Source organism: Ranitomeya imitator, chromosome 7, assembly GCF_032444005.1.
Source record: "Ranitomeya imitator isolate aRanImi1 chromosome 7, aRanImi1.pri, whole genome shotgun sequence".
Classification (NCBI taxonomy): domain Eukaryota; kingdom Metazoa; phylum Chordata; class Amphibia; order Anura; family Dendrobatidae; genus Ranitomeya; species Ranitomeya imitator.
In genome coordinates this window covers 97054065-97078742 of record NC_091288.1, presented here as the reverse complement: position 1 = coordinate 97078742, position 24678 = coordinate 97054065, and the positions used below count along the sequence as shown (strand labels likewise).

Genomic DNA, 24678 nt, shown 5'->3' with positions numbered 1-24678 from the left:
GTGTATCCAACTAATCACATCTCTACTCTAGTCTATTCACTGTTTTACTATAAACTAGACACAGAAATAGTAAAGTGAGTGCCCTACAAATTTGTTTCATGTTTCAGTGTTTTGACATCTATGGACAATCATCTAGTTAGGCCTCCTTCACATGTACATGTTTCCAGTACATGTGGTACGCGGTTTTCTCCCAGATATATCAAACAGCCATAATAGTCTATGGTGCAATTCACATGCCTTTACACGTACCGTGTGTCCATGCAAAACACAAGGAGACATGTCTGTTTTTTTCGGCAGCACGGATGACCAGGGTCAATATAAAGGGTGCGTGGAAAAGACATACAGCACACGGATGGCATCTGTGCACCATCATTGTGCTGCCTGTGTTAAACATAGCAAAGTACAGGGGGAACTTTATAATTTAATTCTTTGTTTAACCATACTGGAAAAACACTCATGACACTGATGGTAAAAATGGGCACATGGATCACACCAGCACCGCTATTTCACATCCGTATTTATACACTGATATGTGAAGGAGGCCTTAGTGTGTATACAATGTATGGAGGTTCTGTAATTTTCTATTTAAATCTCCATCTGACTTCAATTATTTTAATATCTAGATCTAAAATATCATTAGCATCTATATAGCTAGAAAAAAAAATGGAGCTGGACAAGCAAAAGGGCAGGTATAGGTTGCAACCCACCAACTTATGCTACGTGAAAAAAGCAAGAAAAGTGGATAACACGCAATAGCAAAGTCCATTCAAAAATCTGATGTCTTTATTGGGCCATGTGAACAGAAGGCAATGATTTGGATGAAGAGCAAGTGAGCTATCTATCAGTTATAGCTTCAGTCAGTCTTATCTGTTGACCCAAGCTGGTACAAGTTTTACAGTATTTCTTAGGAGGCATACAAATAATTACATATTAGTCTACAATGATTCACAGGCGGCTATAACCAAAGAGATGAGGTTGTGGGTCTACAGCTTGTAAAACTCAATTGACCTTCAACACTTTGCCCTTGGCTTCAATGCATCACTAGAATCATCACCTGATTGGAAAAGCAATAAAGGGAATGTCCTAATGATTTGCACTGATCTGAGGCTCGGCTGATCAGCGGCAGACTTATTTAAAGCTGACTGAGAAGTAGGTATAAGAAGTCATAAACAGGTATTGATTAAACATAGCATCAATTTCAATCAGAGGAGTCTTTCAGGAGCCGTGATCCACTGTCAGGAGGACAGAAGATGATGCACATTTTACTAAATGATGCATCGGTTAGGTGAGGGCAATAACTTGGAATAGGTACAATGGGATTTGTGTGTTTAACCCCCTCCAGTCACATGGAGAAGGATGACTAGATGAAGAGGGCTGCAATTATTGTGTGCAAGGATTCCAATTACCAATAAAGAGGTCATGATCTGCATGTAAAGACTGAATATGTGCGTGCTGCTGCAGATCACGTGGAAGGTACAGACTGGCTTTACTGCAGTATTACAGCAAAGTTTTACGTTTTTAAAACTGACCTGTCTTAAAGATCTCATAACGTAGAGAAAAGCCGGCCCCCTGACGAGCGTAATCTGAGATAAAGCGGATGTAAATGTTTGAGCCCGATGATGTGATTGTAGACGGTGCGATATTTCCACAGTGTTTCCCAAGAAGCTCTGCAGATTCACTGTCTCCATCCCGGATCTCAATGAAGTCGTACCTGGAAGAACAAGAACCCGACAATACAGCTAGAAGACTCGTTTCACATAAAGGGCATCCTGTAAAAAAATAGTCAGACATTACAAAGATCACCCAAGCAGCTGTCGGCTCTCCTGACATGCGTCAGTCAGGAAATATTCTCACTCCTCATGAAATAATTCAGAATTCTGATTTCAAATTTTTTTTTTTTTGCAAAGTTTCTATGTTGTTCTTCCCGGAAATGTATACATAAACTGATAATTGGCTGTTACTGTTCTCCTGTCCATGACACTAACGGATAGCGCTAAGAGCGTCAGACTATGTAAGGGCACGTCTCATTGACTCAGCTTATTGCTACATATCCAGGAGGAGTAAAAAAGAGGTGTGAGTTAGTGCAGCATGCGAATATATACTGTGTACATATAAGGGGAATGTGTCTGATGGTGTGTACATGTCCCCCAGGTCCCGCTTTAGGTCTTATTCACACATCAGCATCTGGTCAGTATTTCGCATCAGGGTTTATATGCCAAAACCAGGAGAGGAAAACTATAACTGACAGATTGACATCTGCTCTGGGTTTTGCAGACCCTCCCTTTTTTGTCATACAAACATCGATGAAATACTGATCAAAAATACTGATGTGTGAATAAAGCCTAAGGGTACAGTCAGATGGCCATATACAGTAAATCGGAGCGCAGTGCCCGGACTGACAGGCGGCTCTCCCAACCCAACCATGACAGCTCCATGTATTTCTATGTAGTTCCACGCTTGGGTTGGGAGAGCCCCGGCCAGTCCAAGCATTATGTTCCAATCTCAGTCTGAAGTAAGACTGCACAATTATGTATACATAAACTAGCCAGGTGGATTGTTAACACCGAATTGTGTATGTTCCTACTCCACTGAGAAACTCCGGGATTTGGTTATAACCTTGGCTATTCACAATGCTCAGGTGTGGCATAAAGCCACAGAGTTCACAAGCCCCTGGTTGTCTCTCTGCTCCTGGTAAGCTGCTGTCTAATAGGCTAGGGTCACACTAGAGAGGAATACGGACGAGGGAGACGCGCAAACACTACGCATTGCACACTGACCAATGTTTCTCTATGGGGCAGCTCCCATCAGCCGTATATTTCTCGGCCGTATTTTTGCGGGCTGAGAAAATCGCGGCATGCTGCGTTTGTCAGCGTATTGCGCAAAAAATCAGCCAATGAAAGTCTATGGGGGTGAGAAAAATACGGATTACACACGGACCATGTGTGTGACTTGCGAGAAATACGCAGCGGTGTTCTATAGAAAAGCCGGTAATTCAGAGCGGTGTACAGTAAAATCACACTGACAGGTTAGAATAGAGTAGATCAAATAAACATCTACACATAGATAGGTATATATATATATATATATATATATATATATATGTCATTGACATACACATATATTTATATATATTTATATTTAATACAGAGCTATATAGCAGAAAAGCTGGTAATTCAATTGTTGGCTTTTGCTATCCCCTTATGCAAATTGTCTCTTCAGACAGGAAGAGGACTAGAACTCTAGTGCCACCTATTGCAAGTAGCAATCCTAACAGTTAATGTCGACCCTTTAACGAGCCTTGTCACATGACTTAGGAAAGTAGCCAAACCAGAATCTCAATTTGCAGACACTGTGTTTCGGGGTACTGCAAGTCAGTGCAAAGTGGAGATATGGTTTGGCTGACTGAGAGGCGTCTGACCGGCGTCTGACCGGGATCCAAGAAGTATCGTTTCTCCTTGAGGAGAGTGACATGATAAGCATGTCAAGGTGAGGAGACTTAAAGCCGCAATGCTCCTCTGGGAAATATGCAAATTGTCTCTTCAGAGAGGAAGAGGACTAGAACTCTAGTGCAAAAGAGGGGAGAAGCCAGCGCTGCCTATGGTTAAAATGCAATACATAAAGTGCAAATGCACATATTGATTTCTAACTGTATTTTCAAAATGAGACATTTAGCAAACAATTGATCAATTCTTTGAGTTACCCCGCCACGTCACGGCATTCTCATAATGGGGCAGTCCTACTCTACGTTTTTTATATTCGCTGTGCCATAAAGGCCTCCTAAATGGACTAAAAGCAAGACCACATTAAATGCAAGCTGTACCTGGAGCATTACTGAATCACTCCCATGGAGCCAGAGGGGCAAGCGAGGATAAAGGTTGACCAGGTCCAGGCATAGACATTTCAGGTCCTGGTACTAGAACTCTAGTGCCACCTTCTGAGATTCTGGTTTGGCTATTATCCTAAGTCATGTGACAAGTCTTGTTAAAGGGTCGACATTGACTGTTAGGATTGCTACTTCCAATAGGTGGCACTAGAGTTTTAGTCCTCTTCCTCTCTGAAGAGACAATTTGCATATTTCCCAGAGGAGCATTGCGGCTTCAAGTCTCCTCACCTCGACATGCTTATCATGTCACTCTCTGCAAGGAGAAACAATACTTCTTGGATCGCTATCTCCTTATCAAACCCGACAGGATATGAGACATGGTTTACATACAGTAAACCATTTCATATCCTTTTATTTTTGCATATTCCTCACTAATAATGTTCAAAGTGTCTGTGTGCAAAATATGGGAGCTCTTGGTGTTAAAATAAAGGGTTAAATCACAGAAAAAAGCCTAGAGAGGGACCATGGTTATTGCCCCCCCACCCCCCCTGGCTAAAAACATCTGCCCCCAGCCACCCCAGAAAAGGCACATCTGGAAGATGTAAGATTTCTTTTTGTTTGTTTTTTTGTAGTATTGGGATCACTGTGATTTGATTGACTATGGTTGTGGTTCCTTTTATAATTGTAATTTTGTCATGGCAGTGTGGCAGGGGGGTCCTCAAAGTGGCTGGAATTGGTGAATGGGGCATTGAAGGGGGTATCTCATGAGGTCCTGGACTCCCCCTGGGTGAATTCAAGTGGATGAGGCTTAAATAGTCCCGCGGAAGGGATTATTAGAGGACCTGTAATGGGTTTTGAATTGGCCAGGTTAGTTAACATCTGTCCCTGAGCTGGTGCAAAGCGGCTGGGGGTAAGACTTGACCTGAGGCCAAAAAATGGATTTAGGAAACCTGTGGTTTATATTTAGGGTTTCGAGGACCAATCCTTCTGGGAGGTTATTGTTTAAGTTGTTTGTATTAATTGTTAATAAAAGGATGCTGTGGCCATTTAATCCAACTTGAGGGTGGTGTGTTTTATTGGGCTTTTAATGTAAGAAATCCGGAAGAGATTAGGATTAAATGGTTAAGAATTGATGCTCACATGAGTCATGTATACCCCTTATGTCATGAAATGGAACATGACTTGGGTCGTGTGCAGGCTACAGCCTTTACCATTCCATCAGAGCAGATGTCCCCCCCGATGGCCGTTCACTGGCTACAGCATACATACAACAAGTCGCGTCATTCTCAAGGAACAGTGGTGCTGATAGTATAGATTGTTTTCATTTTATTGTCCAGAACTGATTAAGCTCGGGTTATTGAGCAGTGGACAACCCCTTAATTTTCCTCTCACACTTTGAATTAAAAGGAACCTGTTACCTGAATTTGACTGGACCGGTTTTCGGTCATATGGGCGGAGTTTTTGGGTGTTTGATTCACCCTTTCCTTACCCACTGGCTGCATGCTGGCCGCAATATTGGATTGAAGCTCATTCTATGTCCTCCGTAGTACACGCCTGCGCAAGGCAACATTGCCTTGCGCAGGCGTGTACTACGGAGGACATAGAATGAACTTCAATCCAATACTGCAGCCAGCATGCAGCCAGCGGGTAAGGAAAGGGTGAATCAAACACCCGAAAACTCCGCCCATATGACCAAAAACCAGTCCCGCCAAATTCAGGTGACAGGCTCCCTTTAAAACAAAATTAGAAATGTTGCCATTTTTACACTGGCCACTAGGACTATCTCAGACTGTTCTTTCAGGAGCAGTTTTTAGAAGTCTCATTTTCATCAGATACAGGATTACATGACTGGTAACCCTCTATACACAGCTGATAACACAGGAACCTCTCTTCACAATGACCTTTACGCATGCTCAGTAGCTGATAACACAAGAACCTCTCTTCACAATGACCTTTGCACACGCTCATTAGCTGATAACACAGGAACCTCTCTTCACAATGACCTTTACACATGCTCAGTAGCTGATAACACAAGAACCTATCTTCACAATGACCTTTGCACACGCTCATTAGCTGATAACACAGGAACCTCTCTTCACAATGACCTTTACACATGCTCAGTAGCTGATAACACAGGAACCTCTCTTCACAATAACCTTTGCACATGCTCAGTAGCTGATAACACAGGAACCTCTCTTCACAATAACCTTTACGCATGCTTAGTAGCTGATAACACAAGAACCTCTCTTCACAATGACCTTTGCACACGCTCATTAGCTGATAACACAGGAACCTCTCTTCACAATAACCTTTGCACACGCTCATTAGCTGATAACACAGGAACCTCTCTTCACAATGACCTTTACGCATGCTCAGTAGCTGATAACACAAGAACCTCTCTTCACAATGACCTTTGCACACGCTCATTAGCTGATAACACAGGAACCTCTCTTCACAATGACCTTTACACATGCTCAGTAGCTGATAACACAAGAACCTATCTTCACAATGACCTTTGCACACGCTCATTAGCTGATAACACAGGAACCTCTCTTCACAATGACCTTTACACATGCTCAGTAGCTGATAACACAGGAACCTCTCTTCACAATAACCTTTGCACATGCTCAGTAGCTGATAACACAGGAACCTCTCTTCACAATAACCTTTGCACACGCTCATTAGATGCCACTGAACAAAATAAATGGTCTGCATGAGTCTATTGCTGTTAATGTACAAGTACATTTCCTGAACTAACAGGAAGTATAAGTCAAGAATACCCTCAGTGGACAGTGTGAAAATTGTAAGTTTTTAATATGATAAATAAAAGAATTACCAAACATGTTTAAAACATAGATTTAACACATAAAACTTGTCTAATGAGCCATCTCCTCTAATTCCAGTAAGCATACTTTGCCACATGCTTTATGTAGTAAGATCATCGCTCTGCTCATTGTTTACACTCCCACGGATTAGTAACTTCTCCAAGGATTGGAACCATTCACTTCTATCCTTCCAGAGCCATGTGTTTTCCATTGAGTGTCGAGTTGGAACCAGTGCAGGAAAGTGCTGTACAAACTGCTGCATTTTTGTCTTTGATATCCGTTTGGATGTCACCCCTTTTATCAGCGTTCATGAAAGTGCTTCATCCTAACGAATAACATCCCCTTATATTGGACACACTTTGTCTGCTGAGTCGGGGAATGCAGAAGAGGTCACATCAGAATTGGCAATAACAGCAAGATAAAAAGACAATGCCGGGTCCTGCCAACATCTCCGTAGGGGCCACATTTCGGAACCTTGTGGCTTGTTTTTCTATATAAACTAACTCTTGCTTTGCTTGCTAGAAGCGGAGAAATCCAAGGAGACTTTAAAGGAGCCGACATGGTGATTAGGAGATTACATGGTCTAAATGTGCTGCTGTGTATTAGAGACCACCACAGCGCAAATCCATTCATTTTCCTCCAGCATTAATATGTTCGGGTGACATTTCCCATCTTTGCATAGTTCATAGGAGACAAAGTACACACTGGCAGATGCTGAGAATACTTCCAGACCAAAAAAGGATTAATGAATAATATATATATGTAGACCTCTATATGCAATAATCTGTAGATTTAATTAGATATTAAATGTGCTGCTAAATATTTACTTTGTACTCACAAAGAAAATGATCTATAGACTTTGTCCAGCACTGAATTATACATGAAGCGTTGTGCGGCCGAGGCCGAGACTTGCTTTACTGAAGGCGGTATGGCTACCCTGGTAGAGGAGCAAGGGTTAAATGTACTGACAGCTGTCTGTGTCCACATCAGCCCCTGCACCACTGCTGGGAGGGCACAGTAACACCTTGTAAAGTGTCTTTCTCCATCACTCCTTGTTTACAGTGACACTGTCTTGTAAGACAACTGCCCAGGTCTTCAGTAAGGAGGGGTCCAGGGAAGCCCCCCACCTGGGAAGGCTCAGCTCCTCTGCATGGCAGTGCCGGATTATTCCAGATGTGTCCTGTGTCTGGGAGATCCTTTCACTCAGCAGCTATCTTCTAAGCAATCTCCTGGAAGATGAGTGATCAGCTAGACAGCTCAAGCAGTGTGGGAATATGTCCGCTCCCCACTCATACGTGCGCCTCGGGCGTGAAAGTAAGATGTGAAGCTCCACAGTGTATCCATCCATGGCACTATTAAATGTTATTTTACAGTCTGCAAGTGAACATGCGCATAAATGTATAAGAAATATGTCAGGGTTATTAGCCACTATCCTGACACAGTGTTTCCCCGCATGGCTTTATGCCTGCAAGCACTAGGACTCGAAAGGCGACTGCACAATGTGACCCTGTAAATATGGATGGAGAACGCGGAGACTGGACATGGATAACGATAGCAAGCTCTTCATTCCAACAATAAATAAACATTGTGTGCGCTTTATATAAAGAACTACCTAACGTTGTAGAACTACCTATAAATAATAACACAGATGATGTATAATGAACACTGATGTATAATGGTAACATTGTGGTTAAAGTCCTAAAAAGCAGAAGCTGAGTCATCTGAAACTGAGACTGAAGCAACCGGGATAACTTCTTTTTCCACCCTACGATACTTTCTGAGCCACCCGCCACCCTACAGAGTCAGACGCACCATTCTGAGGCTACATTCTATATACCTGACACCGTGCAGAGCTGTTGAGGTTGGTATACTTGCCAACCTTTTAAAAGATGGGAGGATTCAGATATGTAATGGATACTGCCAAATAACCAAGTTCTCTACCGTATTGGCATCCTTCATCCACACCCTACTCCCTCCTCCTGTAAGATGTGTCTTTAGGTGCCAGGGCTCTATGTACTGGCACAGAAACAGGGGATTGGTGATTTTAAGGAGTTTTCAGTAGTACCCAGGGGATTGAAATGGAATCTGTCAGCATTTTTTTGCTATTTAATCTGAGGGCCGCCTGAGGTAGGGGCTGAGACACATATTTCAGGGTTGTGTCACTTATTAGGCTGTGTGCTGTTGTTTCAATACAATGAGTTTTTTTATCAGCAGGAGACAGGACTAGCTTCTTCGCACCTCCTAGTCCAACCATGCTCACACCACTAATTGGGAGCTTTCTGTTAATGCACATTGTTCAAAGAAACGTGTCCTTGGTGTGTATGGGGTTATACAAAGCTCAACAGTCTGAGCACTGCTAGATCTGCAGCAGGGAAAACTGTGAGTGTATTAAAATGAAAGTAAGCAGACTAGCAAGTGACATATCACTGGAATCAGGGTCTCAACCCAGATCATGCTCCTGCTGATCCAACCACACCCAAAACACTGATTAGCAGTTTACTGCCAATATACAATGTACACCGAATGCTGCTAATCAGGGGCATGAGCAGGGTCAGCTTTCTGAGATCTGCTACATATAAAGCTTTGATTGTATCACAACTGCTGCACCCAGTAAATTAAGTGACACATCGCTGGACCCATTTTTTTTTTCCTACATTATACTGCTCTCAGATGAGATGGCAAAAACATAGTGGCAGATTCCCTTTAAAAACAAAGTTTTAGTAGTATTCTTGGGAAGTGGCCAAGTATGGGGTTTGGGAATATATAAATAGAACTGCAAAAAGTCCAAAAGCCTCTCTATGCGATGAGAAGACACCAACAATATAAATGGCACACGGTTGGCGGAGCCACCTTGTATTTCACCTTGTGCCTCTATGAGCACCTTACTGGTAAGAGCACGAGGGCTCGCTCACAGGAGCGTAGATTTGGGAGAATCGGGCTGGTTATGCTAATGTCGCTCGGCTCTTACCCTGATCACATGACAATCGTATCACAGGTGCGGAGCCGACGGAAAACGTCATTTCGCCAGTGTCTGTGTCCACATGAATCAGATGTTTTACCCGCACCTATTTACACATACGCGTGAAAATTGACTACAAGTCTCTCTAACGGAATTGTGATTATTATGAAATACTAAAGTAATGAATCACATCCATCCTGACTGCCCTGAATAGCAAAGGGAAGTTGAGGGCAGTTACAATCTAGTGGGTTTACTGGTGACAGCACTGGGGAAGGAAGGTGGAGGCGTTGTCACCAAGACCAGAGAGTCGCTGACATTACATCAAGGCAGGGGAACAAATGCCATATTGAGCTGCTATATCAGCAGGGTAAACGCTCTTTTAGAATCTTAAAGTGTGAGTTCTCTTTTAAGAAACACTTACAAAAAGCTGATAAAATCCCCATTCCAATCACAACCAAGCAGATGTAATAGTTATAGCTATATTTAACCTATAGACATATTGATTCCATACATATCAGTTAAATGAAAGTGGGATGTGAAGAGACCGGCGGAATTTCTCCTGTTTCAGCTGTTAAAAACAGGCCTCTGATATAATTTCTTATCAGCCAGTGCCAGAGACAGGGAGGAAGAGAGATAAATGGAGGCAAACTCCTCAGTGAAACACATTGCACATGACAAGCCTGGATGTAGGAATGATGATATCGGGGCATAATCAGCTATCATGTGAGCGCCGCTTTCTAACAGTTATGTGGCGAGCGTCGCCGCACGCTATTACACTGTGACCGCTGTGAGCCGGATCTGCACATTGCATGCGCCAAGGGTATAGCTCTGCAATCAAGACATTCCATATCTATGTCATGCTGACTGTTTGAGATGATTGCAACGTATGGGCCAACAATAGGGAGACTTCTTAAAATGCTGTCAGCTGCTAAGAAAATGAAGCCTGTGTTTAATTTCGGGTTTTCTGCAAACTGTCATTCAGACATTATACACTTTAATTAAAGCTTATTTCTGTCCCTAAAATCATTTCTATAAATATGCTTAGACTGGAGTTTAATTACAGTTTCTAATCCAGAGCACCAGTCTTAGAACATCCTTCTGCATCAAAGGAGAGGACATTAAATCAGCGAAAAGATGATTAGTGGAAATAGCGCCACTTTCCCTAGCGCTTTTAGAAAACCCAAAGAACATGCTGGCAATTTCTCATACATTAAACTTTTTTGTCTTTTTTTTTTACTCCTTGGATTCTGTAAAGAAGTAAAACATTGTTAGCTGGTTCTCATCGATCTATAAATTCCGGGTTAAGGATATAATATGGGGACAATTTGTGCCGCAGGGTTTTATCCACACGACAGTGTGTAGAATAAAGTGGTAGTTGCTCACCTAGTGTAGTTATGCGAGACACAACACTGGTAAAGTTCCAAAATAGGAGGTTTTCCAGCTCCACAGGTTGGCAGATCCAACGTGGTAATCAGGAAATGTGGGTGACCTGCGATGGTAGGGTGTCCACAAATAAGTCCAATATGTGGGATGAGGTGACAGAGCGGTTTATTCTCAACGGGTTTCAGAGTTCTCAGACTTCTTCTTCAGGAAACCACAATCCATAATTGTGGCTTCCCTGAAGAAGTCTGAGAATTTCGAAAAGTGTTGAGAATAAACTTCACTGTCACCTCATACCACATAGTGGACACCCTACCAGCAGCACAAGGATCACCTATAAATGCTGGGTAGCAGTCAACAAGATGGCATCACACCCTACCCAGTGATCAACCATGAATTTTCTTAAACATCTCAATGACAAATCTTGCTAGCAATGATAAAATAAGTGCCGGATGTACCATACCATAGCTCGGCAGGTTCTTATTTATGGAAGCCAGACATGGAGAAGCTTCAATGGTGGCTATACTGGTTTTACCCACTTTCCCATAAAACAAATATAACTATGATATGGTTGGCTGGACAGCATTTTTCCAAGATTGACAAAACAGGACTTTTCTGTGTTAATACGTAACTAACTGAAAGATTGCCAATCCCAACCCGAAACTATATGATGAACTATATATTTCTAAGAATCCCACTCCTCAACAACGGTTCCTAGGCCGAGAGTGATAATGAAATGTGGCTTTCATTTGTCCACCAGTATCACTCCAGTTTGAAGTTAATGCCTCTCTGACTTTAGTTGCTTAGCCTGTCATCCAATCCAGGTGTATTTAGAGGCAATTCTCACCTTCCATTGCTTTCTGTTCAGCCTCAATGACCCTCAAGGCAGAAGAATTCTCGGCGTGAAAGGAATCAATTACTTCCTGAGATACTTTATTAGAAGTCCACACTCCTAGCATTCAGTGAAAGAGTGAGGGTGAACAGATAGGGAGGAGGGAAGCTCCAGGGTTTTGAGCTTTTGATATAAGCTCTGCATGGACAATGGCATAAATGTCAGCGTCCATACCTACTCCCAGACAAACAGCGGCCATTAAGTCACTCATCCAGCAGCCTCCGTTGAGATCAAATATCAGAGGTAACATGACAGACATGATGACATTCAATCACAGACCAATAACATTTCCAATGGAAAGAAGCCTTTTTTTTCCCTTTCATTTCCACCAAGTGTCTTTATCTCCCTTGTCTGAATTTGAACTGTCATGAAAGCAATGGATCTTAAAGTGCAAGTGACGCAGTGACAGCTCCCAGTAGAAGGAAGGGTTAACTACGTTCATAATAAAGAATTAATGGGAGTTCTGATAATGCAGCTTATGGAGTCTCTGTTGTGAGGAGGATCAGCTAGGGATGGTTAGATAACACCAATCTCTAAAGATTTCCCTAAAAGCGTAATTTAGAGAATGTGAGCTACCAAAACCCAAGAGACATACACTACCATTCCATAAATATACAGGAAGGGTCAATTCCATCCTAAATGCTGTGCGTACAGTGTGCCGCCAACCTGGCAGCCGGCCATCAGACTCAAAGCCCAGTGGATTTTGCTTAAATGTATTTTTGACTTTCACTTGATATGAGAGTCATGGAGGAATAAACAGCGTGTGGTGTGATAGGGGTGTATAGGTTTCTACAGGTTTGTGTCCATGCCTTTGTAGAGAAGTATGTTGTTCGCACGACATCGTGCCCGCCATCATACATATCTATGTAAAGTATCGGCTTCTTGAGAATGAGGTTATTCTTTTGTTATATCTTTATAAGCATGATTAGCTTAACTGCCGTATTATGTAAATCTTTTAATTTGAAGACGCAGTCATTACTTGCATACGCTAGCTGCAGCCAACTTAGGAAATAGTCCCAATGCCGAATATGGGAACCATGATTATTGACATAGCATTAACAGGATTGGTCCAATATTGCAAGTTTCCCCGATTCTTAGGATACGGAATAACTTGTTGATCACTGTAAGTTCAACTGGCCGGACCCCCAGCCACTTTGAGAGTGGGGCTCTGTCATGAATTTATCAGAGATGCACATGCTAGGCCTACGCTCCATTCATTGTCCATGGGACTACTGGAAATAGGCGAACAGTGGACTCGGCTTTCCATGGTAGCCCCAAAGTAAATGAATTGAGTGGAGCATCATATCTGCTCCTTTCAAGACAGAGCAATGCAGAGCCCTCTAGTTTCAAAGTCCTGTTCTCTGGATAACTGGGGGGCTTCAGGGTCGGACCGCAAGCAAGTTATCAAAAAATGTCCTGGCTTTGAACAGGTGTGAAGCCACCACATAGAGCTTATACATTTTGTAACACACCAATAACATAGCATTAATGTTTTGGCCCATAGTGAGAGTAGGGATTTTCTTAAACATGAGAATGTATGATTAAAGAACTTTCATAAAACCATGGATATTAGTCCTCTATTCATTGCCCAAAATTATTACATAATTTCATATTTTTCAGGGATATTTTAGGCAGAATTGATATATATATATATATATATATATATATATATATATATATATATATATATTAAAATAAAAAATATAAAAATAAATTATGTGAAATTATATAATATATAAAGATTATATAATTTCATTTTTAAGGGATATTTTAGGCAGAACTGATTAGCTGTGATATGCCCAGGGCAGTGCCTGAAAAGGCATTATGTAACACAAGGAATAAAAAAAGATCAAAGACAGGATCCCTATAACACGCACCGCCCCTTTAGGACTTAAAACTAAGCTAAATACCTGCAGTGTTCCTTTAGTGGTCCAGTCACAAAATTAATAAAAATTCATCTAATATCTAGGTGATACTCTTCTATCCTTCAGCTTTGCATGCATTTGTTTTATTTATGAGCAGCCTAGCAAACACACAGCAATGAAATATTTCTTGGGTTAACCATATAAGTGCACACATTTAGTGTCATATCTTATGGATATGGGATTTTGTTCTTAGCACCTCTCACTGCTGCAATTCTCACTAATTAATTTTGGGACCGGATAAACACCCTTTAATCAGTGTTGCAGAAAATAACAATTTGCACCTAGATTTCATCCTCTCTTGGTTGCTTTAGCACCTCACATTTAAAAATGATCTGGATCATACATCTACTAAACACCTTAGATGCATTTTACATTGGTTTTAAATGATCATTTGCAAAAGCCATTTGGGGATAATATGGCAGCCAAAAGGTTACCGTCACATTTAGGGCACCAATGACTGCAAATCACTCTGGCATCCAGGTTTTCTCAAAAAGATCGGTGCAGTTTTCAAATAGTTACTGGATGCACAATTTTATAGGTTTTACCAACAAAACTGCACTGCCATTAACCACATCTTTAGAAACGGTGCCATGCACATGCTGGCACGGGTTTTGGCCACCTAGCAGCTGCTACGTGTTTCTACCATACCCTAACTCTCAGTTGAGAAATATTCCAACTACCTAATTGTTAAAGTGTTTTCCGGTCTAAGGAGAGAAGTCTGCAATCAACCTATGTGCACATTTCCCACTGTCACGATTCACCGGTAGGCCCCAAGTAAGCATAATTGAAGTCATGTGCAGACTATTCTCATTCAGCTACTCTCAATTCTCATCCATAGAGAGAAGGTAGACGTCACGTGATCGCAAGTAGACAAATCACGTAAATGAGGTCACATCACCGACCACTCCCTCGCGATACAGGGAAATCACGATTCACACTGAGCGACGGCAGACTTTTCGTCTTAGACTGGGAAAACCCCTTTAAATTCACAATCAGGTGCTACTAATGAAATGAAAACCCGGAAGATTTTAACCAGTTAAAGGGAACCTGTCACCTGAATTTGGCGGGCTGTGTTAATGGTCCGATGGGCGGTGTTTTCTGTTCTTTCATGCACCCCTTCCTTTCCCGCTGGTTGCAATATTGTCTTGAATTTGATTAGGTTTCCTCCGTAATACACACGTGCGCAATGCAATCTCGCCTTGCGTACGCGCAGTATGCTTTGCCCAACTGCGGGCAAAGCTGAAAAGCATTACTGCGCATACGCCGGCGCACTATGTCCCGGAAGTATTTAGCTGTGTTCCGGGACATAGTGTGCCGGTGCATGCGCACTAAGCATGCGCACTAATGCTTTTCGGCTTTGCCCACAGTTGGGCAAAGCATACTGCGGGTGCGCAAGGCGAGATTGCATTGCACATGCGTGTATTACAGAGGAAACCTAATCAAATTCAAGACAATATTGCGGCCAGCAGGAAAGGAAGGGGTGCATGAAAGAACCGAAAACACCGCCCATCGGACCACTAACAGTGCCCGCCAAATTCAGGTGACAGGTTCCCTTTGAGCAGTAAAACATATAATGTTCTACGACAATTTATAGTCGCGGCCTTGTACTTCCTTTTGAAGCTGCATATTACATACGTGTAGAAATACAGTACATGTGATGCCGCCATTATACAATACGCCAGCATAAAATATCAATATTCTTCCACAATGTCATGTTTTTGACTGTATCGCACACCACTCCTGAATAAATCTTCTGCTACTTACTAACCATGGGCTTTGGCATTTCAGCATACAGATGCAAACTGGCATATATGGGTCAGGACATCAATTATTTAAGTCTTACGGTACTGTAACATGAGAACTCATTTTCAGACGATAGCGAAGTTTACCCATTCCCTGCCAAAAATGGCTTGTTCATGTCACAATGCTCATGCTCAGCGTGCCGCTATGCTCCTTTGTTTCTAGTGAGCGCATGTAAAGAGACGCTATCCTGTAAGGTGCATGGCCTTTATATACTATAATAAAATGTATATGGCACAGTAAGACTACAGTTTCAGTGGCATGAAAGGGTTAAGCAGTTTATATCTGCGAGTTTCATAAGCGATGGACTTATGTGATGACTTCATCAGTGTATTGGGGATTGGGAAAATGCACATGCCTTAAATAGTGTATTGTGAGTAGTGGGATCGAAACATTCTCATGCTGAGCCAGAAATTCTCCAGTGTGCACGAGAGATCAATACTAATCAATAGCATAGTGCAGGGACCTGAGAATCCTCTGCCCAGGGGGTCATCTAAGGCTTTTGTCTAATCTATAGAGTAATGACATCATGGTGTTTACGCCAAATATTACAAACATCCTGGTAGACTTAATACTCTGCATGCAAATATAAGTGTGTGATGTATTCCACGTATGCTTATAACACTACCCTGCATATAACTATACATGTGGTGTATTCCACGTATGCTTATATTACTACTCATCATGCAGATATACATGTGCGGTGTATTCCACTTATGCTTATATTACTTCTCATCATGCAGATATACATGTGTGGTGTATTCCACATATGCTTATATTACTACTCTGCATGCAGATATACATGTGGGAGTACACCACGTATGCTTATATTACTACTCATCATGCAGATATACATGTGGGTGTACTCCATGTATGCTTATATTACTTCTCATCATGCAGATATACATGTGTGGTGTATTCTACATATGCTTATATTACTACTCTGCATGCAGATATACATGTGGGAGTACACCACGTATGCTTATATTACTACTCTGCATGCAGATATACATGTGGGAGTACACCACGTATGCTTATATTACTTCTCATCATGCAGATATATATGTGGGTGTACTCCACGTATGCTTATATTACTACTCATCATGCAGATATACATGTGGGTGTACACCACGTATGCTTATATTACTACTCATCATGCAGATATACATGTGGGTGTACTCCACGTATGCTTATATTACTACTCATCATGCAGATATACATGTGTGGTGTACTCCACGTATGCTTATATTACTACTCATCATGCAGATATACATGTGGGTGTACTCCACGTATGCTTATATTACTTCTCATCATGCAGATATACATGTGTGGTGTACTCCACGTATGCTTATATTACTACTCATCATGCAGATATACATGTGGGTGTACTCCACGTATGCTTATATTACTTCTCATCATGCAGATATACATGTGTGGTGTACTCCACGTATGCTTATATTACTACTCATCATGCAGATATACATGTGCGGTGTACTCCACGTATGCTTATATTACTACTCATCATGCAGATATACATGTGTGGTGTATTCTACATATGCTTATATTACTACTCTGCATGCAGATATACATGTGGGTGTACTCCACGTATGCTTATATTACTTCTCATCATGCAGATATACATGTGCGGTGTACTCCACGTATGCTTATATTACTTCTCATCATGCAGATATACATGTGGGAGTGCTCCACGTATGCTTATATTACTACTCTGCATGCAGATATACATGTGGGAGTGCTCCACGTATGCTTATATTACTTCTCATCATGCAATTATACATGTGTGGTGTATTCCACATATGCTTATATTACTTCTCATCATGCAGATATACATGTGGGTGTACACCACGTATGCTTATATTACTACTCATCATGCAGATATACATGTGCGGTGTATTCCACATATGCTTATATTACTACTCATCATGCAGATATACATGTGGGTGTACTCCACGTATGCTTATATTACTACTCTGCATGCAGATATACATGTGCGGTGTACTCCACGTATGCTTATATTACTTCTCATCATGCAGATATACATGTGGGAGTGCTCCACGTATGCTTATATTACTACTCTGCATGCAGATATACATGTGGGAGTGCTCCACGTATGCTTATATTACTTCTCATCATGCAATTATACATGTGTGGTGTATTCCACATATGCTTATATTACTTCTCATCATGCAGATATACATGTGGGTGTACACCACGTATGCTTATATTACTACTCATCATGCAGATATACATGTGCGGTGTATTCCACATATGCTTATATTACTACTCATCATGCAGATATACATGTGGGTGTACTCCACGTATGCTTATATTACTACTCTGCATGCAGATATACATGTGCGGTGTACTCCACGTATGCTTATATTACTTCTCATCATGCAGATATACATGTGGGTGTACTCCACGTATGCTTATATTACTACTCATCATGCAGATATACATGTGGGTGTACTCCACGTATGCTTATATTACTACTCATCATTCAGATATACATGTGCGGTGTACTCCACGTATGCTTATATTACTACTCATCATGCAGATACATATGTTGGTGTGCTCCACGTATGCTTATATTACTGCTCATCATGCAGATATACATGTGGGAGTGCTCCACGTATGCTTATATTACTACTCATCATGCAGATATACATGTGCGGTGTACTCCACGTATGCTTATATTACTACTCATCATGCAGATATACATGTGTGGTGTACTCCACGTATGCTTATATTACTGCTCATCATGCAGATATACATGTGGGTGTACTCCAAGTATGCTTATATTACTACTCATCATGCAGATATACATGTGCGGTGTACTCCACGTATGCTTATATTACTACTCATCATGCAGATATACATGTGCGGTGTACTCCACGTATGCTTATATTACTACTCATCATGCAGATACACATGTGGGAGTGCTCCACGTATGCTTATATTACTACTCATCATGCAGATATACATGTGGGAGTGCTCCACGTATGCTTATATTACTACTCACCATGCAGATATACATGTGTGGAGTGCTCCACGTATGCTTATATTACTACTCATCATGCAGATATACATGTGGGAGTGCTCCACGTATGCTTATATTACTACTCATCATGCAGATATACATGTGTGGTGTACTCCACGTATGCTTATATTACTACTCACCATGCAGATATACATGTGTGGTGTATTCCACGTATGCTTATATTACTACTCATCATGCAGATATACATGTGGGAGTGCTCCACGTATGCTTATATTACTACTCATCATGCAGATATACATGTGGGAGTGCTCCACGTATGCTTATATTACTACTCACCATGCAGATATACATGTGTGGAGTGCTCCACGTATGCTTATATTACTACTCATCATGCAGATATACATGTGGGAGTGCTCCACGTATGCTTATATTACTACTCATCATGCAGATATACATGTGTGGAGTGCTCCACGTATGCTTATATTACTACTCATCATGCAGATATACATGTGGGAGTGCTCCACGTATGCTTATATTACTACTCACCATGCAGATATACATGTGTGGAGTGCTCCACGTATGCTTATATTACTACTCATCATGCAGATATACATGTGGGAGTGCTCCACGTATGCTTATATTACTACTCATCATGCAGATATACATGTGTGGTGTACTCCACGTATGCTTATATTACTACTCACCATGCAGATATACATGTGTGGTGTATTCCACGTATGCTTATATTACTACTCATCATGCAGATATACATGTGGGAGTGCTCCACGTATGCTTATATTACTACTCATCATGCAGATATACATGTGGGAGTGCTCCACGTATGCTTATATTACTACTCATCATGCAGATATACATGTGTGGTGTACTCCACGTATGCTTATATTACTACTCACCATGCAGATATACATGTGTGGTGTATTCCACGTATGCTTATATTACTACTCATCATGCAGATATACATGTGTGGTGTACTCCACGTATGCTTATATTGTAGTGTGGAAAACAAATTCTTACTTGCAATCATGTTTTTCTATTTCAAAATGAGGATTGAAGTTAAGCACTATCTTCTGGTTAGGCTCCGGTGCGCTGACCACCCACAAACAGTTCTGATGAGAAGGATAGTCATTAGGATAACCTGGTGATGTGATGTAACCAGCAACTTTGGCATTTAAACGTCCTCCACATGTATTCACTGGAAGAGATAGATAGAAAAGAGAAATTCAATAGACATCCTTATATAACCAATCTTCTAACACAAAGAACTAGGAAGCGCGGGTCATGTCTGAAGCTCGGCCTGCCATTATACACCAGATTATACAATCCCATTGTCTACTGCACTGGAATGGAAAGTGTTATTCTCACAGCCATAGATAACCAAGTTTTGGACAGAATTATTATTACATTTCAATAACACCTTATCTCCCATTTTCTTGAATATTCCACCAGATCTATACCAAGTATTGTAGGTTTGATCTGAATAAACACAGTTGCCGTAGAAGTGTGCACAACAACTACTGTAGAAAAATTCTATTCTACAATATCCCACTGTGGCATTATTAACAATCTAAAAACAGTACAGTGTCAATTGAAAACCCCAGGGAACTCGAAATTAAAAAAAAAAAAAAAAACACTTTTCCATTTAAACCACCAGGGACTTTCAAATTGAAACACACCAATTCGTAATTGCATGTACAGCGGCAGCTTTCTACTTGTGGAACAAAGACATTCACAGGCTGCCGAGTAGTCGCCACCAAATACATACAAAAATAAAAAAGTGTAACACTCTAGCAGCTAAAATAATTTTCAGTATTGTGACATACATTGTTAAATGCCTTAAGCCGGCCATAGATGGCTGCCGGCCCAGTGATGCTTCAGTTGATTGTCTGGCCGACAGCCATCTCCACCGTCTCTCCCATACACAGGATCACACGCTCAGCCAATTGCTCCCGTGTTATCTATTTGAAAGCCACCGATAGACATCCCTCTGGCGGCTTACCTCCTGGAGAACAATGAACAATGCAATCCGCAGTCTAAAATCAGACATACCTAATGGAAATCTCCCCCAGTAATCATTTGCTGGCGCCCCATAGGCTGTGTGTACATGTTTAGTAGTGATCACTTAGAATGGATCAACAGAAATCCGTTGACAAAATAGCTGTGCAGACACAACGTTATAGTCCAGTTTTAAATAAATGATTTCTGCTGGATCCATTTTTTTTACATTTAGCCCCTGACAGGGGATTTAAGGGAAAAAGTTTATCCTTGTGGACAGCGCCAAATTGGCATATGGAGACTTATCTTTATACCTTGATATTAAATATAAAAAATAGGGTTGGATACTGAGAGTACAGAACAGAGTACAGTCCCTTAGAAGTTTGCACCGTCCCTCAATTCAAAATATTTCAGACGTGGGTTCCATAAAACCAAGATCTCTTCATTAAATTGTTTTACAACCAGATAGCACAATGTTGGACTGGGTGCCAAGGGACACCAGTGATATTAACTTTGGGGGGCCTGCTTTTCAACTGCATGCAAATATTACACTTCCCTCCTTCACAAATTTACCTATGCTTCTATATAATTGTAAACTGAGTAGTTTGGTTAATGAGTGATGATATGCTGCTTTTTTTCTGTACAGAGTCAATCAAGAGAATTATGCCAAGTTTTGCCCATACAGTGGGGTTGAGACCCAGATCTGCAGAAGGGCCCACCGGGGGATTCCCCTGCTCCCCTATGGGCCAGTCTGAGCCTGAGATAGCACAGGAATCCCCCTGTGGTTGCAGATGGAGCACAAATTGCAGGTTGTATTGTTTGATTGTGATAAAAGACACTTCCTTTCTAGTGTTTACAGAGAATAGAGGGAGATTTTGCGGGACTGCACTCTCATTTCCTGTTGGATTCCGCACATACTTTATCACAGAGCTGGAGTTCATTGCCAAAAATGCAAGAGCAGATAGTTACAGCAACAATGCCAAGATCTATAGAAAAAAACATATTGAAAGAGGAGCAGATACTCTCTGAAAACACTCCACCCTATTTTTGTGTTTTTATGTAATGAGATTTATTTAGATTTTATTCCTAGACTATCCAAATATAGATGTTAAATGGCTTTGTAAGTACAAGATATTGAACTTGATGGACTGTAATGCCCTTAATACAGATTAGATAGCTGTCAGATGCTTGTTTAGTTGACAGTTATCTCCCCAGATGTCTTCATACACAGGAGGGCCTGCTCTCTTTGGCTGACTTTCGTTTAATGTGTATATGGACATAGAGGCTCCAATCCATCAAGACCAGCGATTTTTCTCGACAACTTTAATGTGTGGGAGTGCAGGAGTCAGACTCTACCGATTTATTAAGAGGTGAACGCCTCTTAACGAATTACCAAATGTCTGACAAGTGGCTTGCAACTCCCTACGCGACACGAGAAATCTTACTCCAGTCACTGACTGGAATAACATTACTGGTGTGAGGAATGCCACAGCTCGTCGTGAATTAGAGGAGCCATGGCATCACACCCCTGTCCCACCCTGGCTACGCCCATTTTAGTGGCGCTAAGAGAAAGAGAAATTGGTGTGAAAACACCAAATTTGCTAAATTGTTTGCGGAACTTCGAGTTGTGAAAACATTTTGAGACTCTTCAAAGCAATTTACTCCAGAATTGTGATGAAATTGCTTTGATGAATAAGGGTCAATGTCTGATCGGCCGTGGTCGGCACCCCCGCCAGTCAGCTGTTATCGGTGGGGGAGGTAGACGGAAGCACTTACTTGTGGATCTAGCCGTTTACTTGTAGTGGCCCACTGTAGGGTTCTACACGTCAACCTCCTATACAAATTAAGATGGATGTGCAGTAACAAGCCCTGGCCACTACAAGTAGATGGCCAGCTCCGAAAGGAAGTACTTCTGGCTGGCGGCCGCCGCCACTGATATCAGCTAATCGGAAGGGGTGTCAGACCCTGGCCGATCAGACATTGATGACCTATCCTAAGGACTGGCCATCTATGTAAATGTAGTGAACAACCTCTTTAACAGATCTCCTTTTTATTGCTTTCAATGTTTAAAAAGGAATTCTGTTCCTGTTCCCTGAACATGTGAACTTAGCCCAAGACTGAATTCACAGGGTATTTACCTTATCTGTAAGAGTTACAGGTTAGAAGAATTTCCCAATTTCTAACTTAAATGAATAGATACTGTATATAGAGGCATCGGTCATCAATATATTCTAATGATAAAAAGGTATTATTTTCTCACTGAATGTCTTTGTCTGGAATAGTGCCACAGACTGTACTATAACATACAGCAATGACAAAGATATTTAGTGACGCAACGGAGGTCAGAACTCTTTTGGCATTTGACAGGTTAATGGAGGATACAAATGTACTGAATGTCAGTGGCTACAATCTGAAAGCAGCCCTAACTTTGTAACAAAGAAAAGTGATCAAACTGGTAAATTATTGTGCTTTCTTTATTATGATTAGGAAATGTTTGTTCCCAAGGCAAAGATTTCACACTGCACATTCCATCTATTGTAGGTCTGAATATTTATAGAATGCTCAAAAGTTTCAGTATGCTTGTTTCCCCTCGCTAAATAGACTGAGTTTGTGAAATAGTAATATGGCATGGATACTTTTAAGTAATTTTATTTTTCTATCTAGAATAAACATCCAAAAATCTTTCTTAAGTGGTATCTTAAGTGAAATTCCCTAGGGATTTCTATTGGATCTGGAGTGTTCACATGGACTCTTGGTACTATCAGCTATCTCTGGTGGACCTACAGAAGCAGTAGTGTATATGCTCAGTCAATGTTTCATTCACACAAGGGATTGGAGCCCCTTCTATGCAGTTAGTGGTGGGAGTCCCAGTGGTCATTTAGCAATAACTCTACTCAACTGAAAAATTCCATTACCTTAAGATGTAATTCCCAACATCATAAGTTATCCAAAGAATAGGGGTGTGTTGTTGATCTCTACTCATGGTCAGCGGAGTTTGGGGGACAGTACAGCACTCGGCTTTCTCCAGCAGTCCCATAAACGATAAATGAAGCAGAGGTCAAGCATGCACCACTCCAATACTTTCAACATGGAGAAGACTAGCCCATTCTCAGGATTCCAGAGCCCTGATCAGGATTCCCGGGGAGTCCAGCAGTTGAATCTCCAGTGATCAGCAAATTATTACATGTTCAATGTATAGTGGACAACTTGTGATTTTGGGAATAACTATTTATTTTCCAAATCAAATCTGGCTTCCACATTATCTACCAGTGTCATTCTTCTAACAGATAAAATCATCTCTGAAATCTATTTTCTACTTACAGAGTTATGATGAGACTAGCCCACAGCCTTTCTTGTAATCTGAAGGCAAGATTCAGCGAATCACAATATGCCGCAGCAAGGAAGACTGACACTAAACTGACATTTTTCTGGTAATGCAAACTGTATACTGTATTTTAGAAAATCACTATCAACAATAAGCTATTGTCCTTTCAGAAATAAGTAGAATATGATATTGTTCACACATTCGCTTTAAAAAGAGCAGTCTGGGTGAGCCAGGCACTTCTTATCTGCTGTCAAATGCTGTTTCACTAAGCGATAACGAGTGTCGATGCTTGTTATATATAGCCTTGATTGACAAGTTCTGCTTCTTCCAAAGATCCTGAAGACACACAATTGAATGTGAAGAAATGAAGCACAGCCGAGCTTCCAGGTTAGCGGATGGGAGCTAATTACGTTGTCAGACTACGGACACAACATGGCTGCTGATTCCTGATTGACTGACTTGTTCAATGCAAGAAATGACAGATTGCTGTGTACCCTACACCTAATCTGTACAGACGGTGGCCACTGGAAATGGAGAAATTAAACAGATGCAGTTCCATTTGACAATGTCTTTTGGTGCTACGGAAAGGCTGGGTCTTACCATTTAATCCTCCTATGTGAACGACCAAATCAGATACTAATAAATACAGTACACAATTCAGCCATTTAAGTGGACCACAACAGTATCTATCAGAGCTCAATTTGTCACGTCAGT

The 24678-nt window shown here is 41.3% G+C and overlaps 1 protein-coding gene across 3 annotated transcripts in view; it reads right to left on the bottom strand.

Annotated features, from left to right (window-relative positions):
- NRP2 (neuropilin 2) overlaps positions 1-24678 on the bottom strand; it is a 178323-nt gene that overhangs the window by 94866 nt on the left and 58779 nt on the right. For all 3 annotated transcript variants that reach the window (XR_011314661.1, XM_069733670.1, XM_069733669.1), the window contains exons 2-3: positions 19662-19839; positions 1530-1711 (exon numbers count right to left, since the gene is read on the bottom strand). Coding sequence is in view for 2 of the 3 variants with exons in the window: in XM_069733670.1 (XP_069589771.1) it covers positions 1530-1711; positions 19662-19839 (360 nt within the window). In the remaining variant the exon portion in view is untranslated. The remainder of the gene's footprint in view (positions 1-1529; positions 1712-19661; positions 19840-24678) is intronic.